The sequence below is a fragment of the Choloepus didactylus genome, chromosome 7 (assembly GCF_015220235.1).
Source record: "Choloepus didactylus isolate mChoDid1 chromosome 7, mChoDid1.pri, whole genome shotgun sequence".
Lineage (NCBI taxonomy): Eukaryota > Metazoa > Chordata > Mammalia > Pilosa > Megalonychidae > Choloepus > Choloepus didactylus.
The window spans coordinates 3325382-3337866 of record NC_051313.1 but is presented as its reverse complement, the minus strand read 5'-3'; the positions used below and the strand labels follow the sequence as shown (position 1 = coordinate 3337866).

Here is a 12485-nt window from a genome sequence, read left to right as displayed (position 1 = left end):
TTGGAAGGATTGTTGGAGCTCGAGCTTTCGTTATAGTCTTTTCTGATGACATAATTTTTGTCCTGTCCTTCCAGGCATTCAGAGAAGAAATTGCGCCCATCCACTTGAAAGTGAAGGCCGTGAATGACCTGTCCAGCCAGCTGTCCCCGCTCGACCTGCACCCGTCCCTGAGGATGTCGCGCCAGCTGGACGACCTGAACGTGCGGTGGAAGCTGCTGCAGGTGGGGCTGGGGGTGCCCCGCGGACCCCCCCGTCACCCACGTCAGCCTTTCTTTCTGGGTTGTGCTGGATGTGGGCTTAGCGTGTGGCCATATCAGGTGTTCGTCTTTCAGGATCTTGGGCCCAAGCGCCACATTCACGTATTCATAAAGAATTTAGTGTGATTTTTGAAGCACTGTTCATGTGTATTTGCAGAAAATGGCAGAAGATCAAGTAAATCACAGTAATTGAAACCTGGAGTGGCCACAGAGAGCATTTTTCTCCTGGTGGCTTGCAGGAGTCATTGTTCTCACCTTACTCATGTATTTTTTTTTTTTTTCTTCTGAAAAATTAAGACAGTCTCCATCCTCTCGTTTCCCACTGGTTGCTCCTTGGGCCACTCACTCCGTTTGGCACGTTTATGCCATGGGGGCCTGCCTTCGGCTCTTGGATCTTGGCTGCTCCAATTCTGAGTCACCGGCCTCCTCTGACTTGACTTGCTCTCCCGACTTCGCGGAGCTGAGCCGGGGGATGCCCTTGGGAGTGGAGCGAGGTGTTGGCATGTGCAGCCCACGTCACTCGCCAGACGAGCACTTTGGGCCCAGGCTTTGTGGGACCTTGTTCCATTCAGGGGCCAGTTCCTGGGACTGTATTCATCATTTTTTTCCTCAAAACTAACGGGATCATTTCAGTGGAAGAGTGAACAATGAATTCTTACACATGTCTCTCTTTTGGGCCTAAAATGTGGAACTTAAGGAGATAAACATGTAATTTTTTGCTGTGGCACGTGGACACCTATTATCTTAGATATGGCCCTTTACAGCACAGCAGCTCTCCTGAGTTAATTCCGACATTGCCCACCCACAGACCCTGGTGTCCTAACGTAATTGAAGAGGGCGGCGGGCGCTGCCGTGTCTTTGAAAAGCGGTCCGTGTGAGGCGTGGCGGACGAGTGCCAAGCCGGGAGGGCTGGGCCTTTGTTCTTTCCCCTCTGCTCCATTTCTCTGACCAGTCACCTCTGGTGGGTGTTTCTGCAGACCCCCTTGACCCACGTGCCGTTCTGCTTCTGCTTCTACAGCGCAAGGATCAGCAAGCAGCCGGGCGGGTGGTGAGCGAGGCCTGTGCTCTGCCACCCGCGAAGCACGTGTTGTTGCGGGTTGAATGAGGGGAAAATCTGAGCTGGGGGCTGCAATGTGAGGGTTCAGGAGCAGCGTCTTCTTTCCTTGCCTTGGACATAACGTGTGGCATCTGAATGTGTCCTGGCCCAGCAGCGCTGCGTGCGCGTGCAAGCCCAGCAGCCGGCCGGGAGAAAGCAGAGCTGCCCGGGGAGCCACAGGGTCACACAGCTCATTTACAGGCAGCTGGACATCAGATCAGCAGTCCAAGTCGGCCCGCTGGCCCACCCGCAGACGCCGGGGAAGGAGGGGGCCGGCAGCAGGCTATGTGCCCGTGTCACCCATGTGCCCTGGCTTCTCAGGAGAGCTGCTCTGCGGTGTCGTTGCACAGGCACCAGCTGAGAAACGCGCATAAACAAACATCTCAAGCTTATCCATCTGCTGACAGACCCCGAATACCCCCAAGTAGAGATAAGCAGACACAGACCTGGAGGAAAATAAGATGTTCCACACACATGTCTTGTCACACTCCACCCAACGGAAACAGGGAGGAAGGGGCTCTGTGTGCACGCACGGTAGCTGGCAAATATCTGTCTGTCTCTATCAATCCGTCATTCTGCCTACTCTGTCTATCATCTCTCTCTTTCTCCGTCCATCCATCCATCTATCATCTCTATCATCTATCTATGCATCTATCTATCATCTATAGCTATCATCTGTGTACTGTCTATTATCGACATCTATCATCTGTCCATACATCTATGTCTGTCTGTCTAGCTATCAATCTTTCTGCCTATCTCTATCATCTCTCTCTTTCTCTACCCATCTATCCATCAGCTACCTAGCCATCCACCCATCCATCTTTCTCTTTTCTTTCTTTTTCTTTCCTTCCTTCCTTCCTTCCTTCTTACTTCCTTGCTTCCTTTCCTTCCTTTCTTTCATCTGTCCATCTATTTGCCATCTATCTAATCTATCATCTATATTTATCATCTATTTATCTATGCATCCATCTCTAATCAATCTACCATCTTTCTGTGTACCTATGTATCTCTCTACTATCTCTAATCTGTCATCTATGTCTATCATCTGTCTATCTATATCATCTATCATCTGTCATCTCTGTCTGTCCATCCATCCATCCACCCATCCATCTATCATCTATCTATGCCTCTACCTCTCTAATCTATCATCGATATCTATCGTCTATCTATGTATCTATCATGTATCTATCTATCTATCCATTCATCTATTTATCATCCATCTATACCTCTATCTCTGTAATCTGTCATCTGTATCTATCATCTATGTATCTGTCTATCCATCTGTCTGTCTATCTATGCCTCTAGTTCTCTGACTGATCTTCCATCTTTCCACGTATCTGTGTACTCTCGACCACCCGTCTCTCTACTCACCACTCCCCTGGAGTATTTTAGGCTCCCTTTTCCTTTGCTCCCTGCAGCATTTTTCGCCACTTTCCTCACTGGAGAGGAAGAGGAGCCCTGGCTCCTGCGTCCCCTTGGGCTTTAGAGGCAGTCGAGGCAGAGTGTGTGGTGGTCAGGACTTACCTGCTGGCCACTGGCCATGAGGACCGGTGACCCGGCGGTGAAGCCCAGCGCTGCCGCTTTCTAGCCGTGAGGACTGCGTGTCCCCTTCTTCATCTGTAACACGGTGATGACAAGGGCGCTAACCTCCTAGGGTGCTGAGAAGGTTAGAAGAGCAGATTCGTATAAATCACCTAGAGGAGCACCTGGTGCCAGAGGGATCTGCTTCCGCCCATCACTGTGGCCCAGGGACAGAGCGGGAGTCCGAGAGGGCTCCCCTACCCCAGGAGCAGCCTTAGGTCCAGGGTATTTTAAGGGCTCTCTTTTGAAATGAAATCATCTCATCCGTCCTCTGTGTGTACTGCAGGTTTCGGTGGACGATCGCCTTAAACAGCTTCAGGAAGCCCACCGAGACTTCGGACCCTCGTCTCAGCATTTCCTCGCTGGTAAGTGCTGTTGCCCTCGATGAGCTCACGAACCGCGCAAATGAAGGTGCTCCTTCCCTCTCGCTCAGGAAGCCCGCTCTTCCCCACCAGTCTGTTTTTCAAGTTAGATAGAATGTGTAAAAAGAAGTAATAGCATTGATGACGATATTTTTAATTACTTATTTGTAATGTTATAATGGCATTTGATGAATCCTTATGGATGAGAAGTGAATTCATTTTCTGCTCTGTTCTTTAGCTGGAAGTGTGGAGCACCTTTTCATCACTGCTATGCCCTAGGTGAAGGTTATGAACTCTCTCGTGATGAAGACATTGCTTTCTGTTGTTAATTTTTAGATTCACTTTTCTCCTGGTAAACTGTGTATTAGTTAAAAGTGCACAGTGAGTTTTAAGAGTAGAAGCAGCCACCCCTCCCACACACACGCCTTTAAATGAGAAGATCCGGTCATCGGGTTCTCTGGGTTTAACCTTTCTTCTGGTCGGGGCCTGAGGCGGAGCTGAGCTGCACAGGAGGGAGGACTTTGACTTAATATTCTCCAGCTGGAAACTTAAATTCTGTGGACTGCCCGTGAGATCTTGAGTGAATAATTTTAGGTCCCATTTTATTTATCAAACTGCTGAAGATACTGAAGACTGTGGGATTTAGAGTCACACAGATAGAGTTAAAATATTAATTCTGCCTTTTCTCAGACCAGTGAATTCCTTGCAGTTATTCATTTTAAAAAAATGCCACAATAATACCTACTTCCTGTAACCGCCTTGCAATTAAACAAGAAAACATACCAAGTTGCACAAAGCATCCAGCTCAATTCTCAGCACAAACACTTTCAGTAAATGTTAATTACTTTCTTTTCCTTCTCTGGGAACATATGTAAGAAAGCAGTTAATTCAATTTAATTTAATTCCTTTTAAGTAAGGATTAAAACTTGGGGCAAATGGACTTCCCAGTGATGATCACTTCTTTTCATCTCTATCCATAGAGAAAGCTGAATGCCAATTAAATTGATTGCATTTGTATTTTCTCTTAATCTTTTTGCCACTGCTGATAATCTGCTTTATCTCAATTAAAGTTCAGGCTTCTCTTTCACAATTTCAAGAGTCCCAATCAGCCACCTCCTGCCTTGTCCGCCCCCATTCGCCTCTCCCTCACGCACAGTCACACAGAATTTTCCGTCTCATTAACCTGAGCACTTAGAATAGCTGATGTCTGGGTAATGTCAGTCCCTCCCGAAATGTAGAGTCTACCTGGGGGTCAGGACACATTGCTGAAGTGTGGGTGCCCTCAGTGTTGACAAAATAAATTGGCTTCTGGTATACTCATTAGGTACTAATTACTCCAGATTCCTTAAACTTAAATACATAGAATGTAAAGACCAAGTTAAAGAGGAATTTAAAAAACATTGAGGCCCCATTGCCAGCTTTGTTGTAAGGATCCATCCTCTGTTTGTACTGATGACACCCTCCACTTGTACCTGGCAGCCGTTCTCTAATAATAGAATCAAGCTCCCATTCTTTAGAAAATGAGATATTGTGGCGCTCCAGCACGTGACATGGAGGTCAGGGCTCATCAAATCAGAACGATTATTAAAACGAGCAGAGAAGCGTAAACAAAACCCCAGTTAGTAAACATGGGAAGGGAGCGCTCGCGGTGTCTCGGGAGGGGAGGAATTGTTGCGCAGGGGAGCTGCGACAGGGTGTCCGGGATCCCGAGGGGCCCCAGCCGGTCCCCGAGTCCTTTGGCCCCTCAGTCAGGTCCTCGGCTGTCAGCAGCAAGTGCGTGCTGCATCGCTGGCTTCCTGCACAACACGTGGATCTGAAAATGCTCTGCAAAGCTGCGAATGCCATGTGTTTGCAAGATATTAATATGATAACCTGAAATTCCCAGAAACTCACTGGTGAAAACTGGCTGTATGAGGGTCCAGTAATATTTACAGAATTTGCATTTTTGTATTATTTGTTCCTTCCTTGAGCAAAATTCTTTAATAGCTCCAGAGTCTCACAAGTCACTGTTCTTAATAAGGCTTCAAATCATTGGTTTAATGAAGAATAATAGATTCTTATAAATAAGGACTAACTGGAATTTTCAAAAGTAAGTAAATGTCTAGTGGCAGAACTTCTTCAGTGTAACTGGGGAAAATAAGTGCATGGATCCTCTGTCTTGATAATTGCCCTGGTTATTTACAACTATTTAAAATACAAATTGCCTATTTTCATTTATTTTTTATTTAATTTTCTCTTTTTTGTTTCGTGTCCTTGCATTTGCTGAATGCCATCTCTACTAAATAGCTATTCCTATGAATATGACACAAAGTAAAGAATATTATTAGTGGTCTGGAAAATTCAGTCTTGGGAAATCTAGTTGTTATCTGTATATACTAGGCAAAATTAATTTTGGTTATAGCTGTTTCAAAAAATATATACGGAGTCCAGTTTCCAGATGCCACGAATTTGAATTGTAGTGGTGTACACAATAAGCCTGAGGTTGGACAGTCTCATCAGCAGGTTCTGCCAGGCAGCATTGGCAGTGGAGACAGAACCCTGGCGTCCAGCTCCCAGGCTGAGCAGCTCGCTGCAGGGGCGGTGGAGGGGGCGGTTGCTTTGCTTTAGGGTAGACAGTTTGGGGTGAGCAGGATCTGGGTAACCTTCCTTTGTCTCCCCAGCTTCCGTCCAGATGCCATGGCAAAGATCCGTTTCACACAATAAAGTGCCGTACTACATCAAGTAAGTTCATTTCAATCTCATGATTCCAGGAAAGTAATGTTGGTGACGTCAGAGGCTTTCCCCCATAACTTTTAAAACTGGAATTCATTCCCAGTATCCAAAGGAAACTACATATGTACATTTAATATTTGAGAGAAATTGGGTTAAAAATCAGGGTGGTCTTTGTCGTTTATCATGTTAGGGGTGTAGATATATTTAGCCAATGTTTTTTAAAACAGAGATTAAAATAGTTGGCAGAAAATGACAATTTCTAAATGTTCTCAACATCATGTTTCTCAAACTTTACTGATTCTAAAATGCTTTTTATTTTGCTCAAAAAGTTCACATAAAATTGCTTGTACTCTTCTCATTTTAATCCACAAAAAAGAAGCACAATATTTATTAAATATTTTTACTGGGAAAACATGACATATTTGACTTGCAGGAATTCTCCACAGTATCGGCTCAGGCTCCTCACTCCCTGTTTTTGTTGTCAGTTGTGGAGAGTTCCTCCTTTTTGCCGCAATCTCTCATTGCGAATGACATTTTATACGCCGTGTCTGGGTGGGATTTGAACCTCGGCTGGGTCTGGGCATCGCCATAGGGCAGCCCCCTTTGCAGGTGGGAGGGGAGAGAGGGCAGTTGGCTCATCCCTCTGCGTGGCCCAGGGACATCTGCCCATTACCGTCAGGACGCAGCTCGTTGGTCCCTGGAGCCCTGGGCATGAGTTTCCTGTACGCCCTTCCTAGACCACAGCCACAGCATTGCCAGCCTCCGTGCCAGTGCCAGTTACCCACGCCGCTAACATCTCTCTTCCCGAAAAACTCCCGCGTGAAGTTAGGTCTGTGAAACGGTATTTTCTTAAGAAGTTTTTTAGAATTATAGTCTGAGATGTGTCCTTGGGGTAAAACAAAAATAATTTTGCCATAACATAAAAAACATACATGCAAAGATACAAATATATGCAACATCAACAGAATGCGTTACATTCTCTTAGGAAATTTAGTTTTTGTATCTGTACAATCTACGATGTAACAAATAGCGATAAACTTCAGAACAAGGCAGTGAAGTTGAAAGGTCAAATCCGTGCAAGCCTGAGAGAAAGAGGCCGGGGCACAGGCAAATGAGGGGCCTTTATCCAAAGATGTGGTGCTCTGTTCCAAATTTAGCACCTTCCTTCATTTTGTTCTGCACTATGGTGATGGCGATAGTGTTAGGGAATGCCTGTTTGCTGGGTGACCATTGCCTCAAGCGGAATAGTCCGTGCTTGGGTATAAGTCTGTGCACCAGGATGAGCAAGATAGTGACCCCCAGTGATGCAGTCTTCCCCAGACCCCATGAATATATCCTGTGACGTGGAGGGGGTCACGGCTGCAGGTGGGAGGAAAACTGCCGCTCACCGGACCTCAGATGCGGGCGAGCATCCAGGAGCACCCGGGGCCCAGTGTAGTCACAGGGTCCGTAAGCGGAAGAGGGAGCTGAGGACACTGCGTTGTTGCCGGGTTCGAAGGTGGAGGAAGGGGCCGCGAGCCAAAGAAAGTAGGCGGCCTCCAGGTGGAAAAGAGAGGGAACAAATTTCCCCGGAGCCTCCAGAGAGGAACATGCCTCGCTGACACCTCGATGTTAGCCACAGAGAGCCGAAAGTTCCAGGACTGCAAGCTCATGAGTGCGTGTTGTTGTAACCACCGAGCATGTGGTCATTTATTACAGCATCTGCGGGCAACTAATCCGTGCGTGGTACAAAATCTATGCAAGCTCGTTACAATTCATTTTAATTTACTGGCTTAACCTAGAATCCTGTGTCTCCTGATTTTTTTTTAATGCAAACTTTTAACTGGATCCAATAAGGCAGATTTTTGTTTTGTTTTCTAATAAGTAAAATATTAACCTGTTTTTTGATTATGTTTATGCAATGGTTATGGTTTTGATGTGGCACCTTTTAAGTCTGTCCTTCATTTAGCTCTACCATTGAAAGGGATTTCTCTTTGTCCAGGTTGGTTCCATACAACTGAGAATTTCTTAATTTGGACGCCCAAGTCAGAATTTCCTAATTCAGAATTTTAGTAATTTAGGTAGGAGCTGTCAGCACTGGGACCTTGCTCAGCCTGCCAGTTCTTAGGGTACAGAATTAACTGTAGGGTAAAAGGCAGTTTATCTGGTGTCCTGTTGGTGAAAGAACGGCAGCCACTGCTTCAAAATACAAGCAGGACATAGCAACGGCCTTCAGCACTGCAGAAGCTGCAGCACCTGCTACATTATTCAGGAAAGATCACATTACCTAGTTTTAGTGCTAAATGTCTTTTATGACTTTCAGACATTCAGAAACTTGCTTATTCACATAGAACGAATTTTCCTATTTAGAAAACTTGTTTAACCAGAATTCTTTGTTGCTTGCTGTGTTGTGTAACAAGTTTATTTCCTCATAAAGAAGGAACATTTGACTCTGGGGGTAGAGTTTTCAGACAGTGTTTCCAGACAAAGAATTGCTATGAAAACAAAATTTGATTCCCAAACAAATTAATAGCAAGTAAATGGTGGATGAAAAGGTTTTTAATATACACTTCCCTTTGCATGACTGCACAAGTGGCAGAAAATGTTAAGAACAAATTTAAGCATGATTGGCAGTTTCCTGGGGCATATTAGAATGTATTAATTTGGCCAATAAGGAAATAATTTTCAGGTAGAAATACTAGAGGTAGTCAGTATTTAAGTATATAATTTCATATACTCTAATGCTAGAATACAGCAAGAAAACTGAAAAGAGAATGAGAAGAACAGATTATTTCTATTTCATGTTTTAATTTTATAGATTAGTTCAGACACTTGATGGCTTCCCAGTGTGTTTCTGTCTCTCTCGGCAATTCTTGATTAATATTCTGAAGTGTGCTGCGGGGCTCCGGGACGCATTTGTTCCTAGAAAATGAAGGTTTTAACTGTGAGAGTGTAAACGTGGAAAGCCTTCTCACACACTACCACACGTCACACCACACACGACCACACGCCACCACACACGAGCACACGCGGCCAGATGCCACCACACACGTCATCACACAATACCACACACACATCACACACGCCACACCCACACACATCACACACCACACACGACCACACACCACACACGCTACCACACAATACCACACACACCCACATACCACACATGCCACACCTACACACATCACACAACTCACACGCAGCCAGATACCACCACAGATGCCATCACACGCCACCAAATACACCACACACGCCACACCCACACACACAGCCACACCCGTCACACAGCGCCCTCCCCACACAGCCCTGCACTGCACCACCCCCGCCATGCCCACCACGCACCCCGCGTGAACACGGTGTTTTCCGGCCTGGCTCGTGCCCTGCACCTCCACTCTTCATGCTGCGCCCACAGTGCCACCCTGTGTTCACCTGGGGAGGCCTCTCCGTGCTACAGACACCTGCGCCCACCTTCCGCTCGTGCTGAGCCCTCCTGGCGGGCCCAGTCAGGACCTGTCATCTGACCACAGCCCCCGGCTTTCTCCTTCCATCTCCCGTGTCTGCGATGGGTGACCCGCGGCTCCCTGCAGATCCCTCCTCACCTCCCGGAGCCCCTTGGCCACCCTCACCATCGGGGTCGAGAGAGGGTGAAGCTCCTGTTGTCGAGTCAGCGAGCCGTGGCCGGGCAGCGGACCCTTGGCATGGCCGGACACGTCCCCACAGCATGGCTGATCTTCTGGGGAGGGGTCTGTCCAGCCGGGGGCAGGTGGAGGTGCCGTCCCTGGGAACGGGGAGTGGAGGGCAGACCCCAGCCCCACAGGGAGGCAGGGCTGGAGGGGCAGGTGCAGGGCACCAACGCAGAGGAGGTTCCATGAGGCGTTTTGTCTTCAAAGGCCTGGAAAGCTCAGCCCAGCAGGTGCCACGAGCAGCGGGAGGTGAACAGGTTCCCGCACGGTTTCCAGTGGCCGTGTCACTTTCCCTTCCTGCCTGGTCAGCAGGAAGGAAGGTTTCTTCTCAGTTCCGGATTTTTAAGCATGAACTCTCGGGACAGGCTGTGAGTCTCCTTCCAGAAGTGGAGACTTCTGTGTTTTTTTGGTTTTAATGGTAAAGAAATGAAGTAGAAGCATAAGAAAATGTACTGGAGTCTACCTTTTTTCCAAAAAACTGTCTGTGACTCTATTTTTATTGAAAGTAAATATTTAAAGCCCAGCGTGGTCAGCCCTGCTGATACGGAGGTGAGAGCTAAGTGGCTCCGAGGCCGTGGACAGATGCACCCGCCCTGCTCGGTGCCCAGGAAGGGGTCAGCAGCCTGCCCGGGCACCGGGGCACGGTGGGCCCTTCCCGAGAGCAGAGCAGCGCCCATCAGTGGGGGCCATGCCCCAGCGTAAGGAGAGTCCGTGCTTCCTGCCTCCAGCTGTACATTGGTGGCCGGGGCCGGAGTTCTTTCCATGGGGGGATTTTTGCTGGAATCTTCTGAATTCCTCAGCTGGGTTGCATTTATGAGAGTGCTGCAGCCGTACCGTACCATGATTTTTAGGGTCGGGCACAGCTGTGGGGTGCACCCCAGGACAGACAGGCTGCTCTGGGGCTGCCGTAGGGAGAGGAAAACCGTCCGCACTGCCGTTTGTGAAGACAGTTACTAAAATTAGCAGAAGTACAGAAGTAATAATGATTAAATACAGTGTGGAATACATAGAATATCTTTTTCTGTACTGATTAGAAAGTGAAACTATACAGAAAAGACTTAATACAACCAGATGAAAAAAATTAGCAGTAATTCCTGTTGTGTACATATATACATATATATATATATATATATGAAAGAGATAAAGTAAAAAAGTTAAAAACAAATCACCTGAGTCATCTAAGTCACCTTCAAAAAGGAAACGCAACCGACACAGTGAGGGACCCAGCAGGGTGGGGGCTGGGTGCTGGGTCAGCAGCTCCCACAGGGGCTGAGGCCGTGGCAAGGGCCACGGTGGGGCCGGGCGAGTGTCTGTCTCCCCGGTGTCTCCAGAGGCTGGGGGTCAGGGTCAGTTGGGTTCCTAGGGATTCTGGGCCCAGCAAGATCTCAGCAGAGCCCCTAGCCAGGATCCCCAGACCCCACCCCCCCCACTCCCACCGGTCTGATCCTTGACTCTACTATTTCATTTAAAAAACGAGCGAACGCAGACAAACCTTGCCTTGTGGGCTGGTAGCATGTCCTACCAGCCACACTGTGCCAGTGTGAATGTATTGTGTCCCCTAAATGCCATTATCTTTGATGCAGTCTTGTGGGGCAGACGTTTTGGTGCTGATTAGATTTGCTTGGAATGTGCCCCACCCAGCTGTGGGTGATGACTCTGATGAGATATCCCCATGGAGGCATGGCCCCGCCCATTCAGGGTGGGCCTTGATTAGTGGAGCCATATAAATGAGCTGACTCAGAGAGAAGGAACTCAGTGCAGCTGTGAGTGACGTTTTGAAGAGGAGCAAGCTTGCTAGAGAGGAACGTCCTGGGAGAAAGCCATTTTGGAACCAGAACTTTGGAGCAGACGCCAGCCACGTGCCTTCCCAGCTAACAGAGGTTTTCCGGACACCACTGACCATCCTCCAGTGAAGGTACCTGATTGCTGATGTGTTACCTTGGACACTTTATGGCCTTAAGACTGTAACTGTGTAACCAAATAAACCCCCTTTTATAAAAGCCAATCCGTCTGTGGTGTTTTGCATTCCACAGCATTAGCAAACCAGAACACACACCCAGCAGGTGGACGTGGATTTTGGGGAGTTCCTGACAGGAGCAGTTTGGAGCCAAACTGACGTGGGTCGAATTCTGAGTAGGACCCCAGGATGTGGGTGCAGACGCCGCTCATTGGAGAAAGTGGCCTGGGAAGGAGAGTGATGGTGGCCTGCGGGAAATGTAGCTTCACGGTGGGGGTGAGTGAATGTGAGAGGGTGTGAGTGTGAGTGCACGTGTGTGAGGGTGTGTGTATGTGTGTGCAGGCACAGGTGAGTGGCTGAGCACGCTTGTGTGCTGTGTGCGACTGTGGATCTGTGTGAGTGGGTGTGTGGGCAGGTGTTTGCATGATAGTGTGTGTGCTTTGTGTAATGGAGTATGTGTGAGGGTGTGTGTGCGTGTAGGCATGAGTGAGTGGCTGAGCACACTTGTGTGCTGTGTGGCTGTGGATCTTTGTGAGTGGGTGTGCATCTGTGGATGTGAGTGTGTGAGCAGGTGTTTGCATAGTTGTGTGTGTTCACGTCATGCAGTGGAGTGAGTGTGCATGAGTTTCTGTGAGTGTGTGCGAGTGTGTGTGTGTTGCGTGTGTGTATTTGCATCAGAAATGGCAGGTGCCTGAACACGTCCCTGAAGGAAGAGTCTCACCGAGGGCGTGGCGGGCGGTGCACCAGCAGAGATCTTAGGGATCATCGCGGGGAGGGACTGGCTTCCACGGAGGGGCGGCGCCTCTGCTGGAGGAGAGAGGAGGAGGGTCTGTGGCAGAGGGAGGGGCTTTATTG

At 48.1% G+C, this 12485-nt stretch overlaps 1 protein-coding gene across 12 annotated transcripts in view; it reads left to right on the top strand.

The window, feature by feature from the left end:
- UTRN (utrophin) overlaps window positions 1-12485 on the top strand; it is a 473101-nt gene that overhangs the window by 395499 nt on the left and 65117 nt on the right. For all 12 annotated transcript variants that reach the window (XM_037844841.1, XM_037844842.1, XM_037844838.1 and 9 more), the window contains 3 exons: window positions 75-221; window positions 3221-3299; window positions 5957-6017. In XM_037844841.1, coding sequence (XP_037700769.1) covers window positions 75-221; window positions 3221-3299; window positions 5957-6017 — 287 coding nt within the window. The remainder of the gene's footprint in view (window positions 1-74; window positions 222-3220; window positions 3300-5956; window positions 6018-12485) is intronic.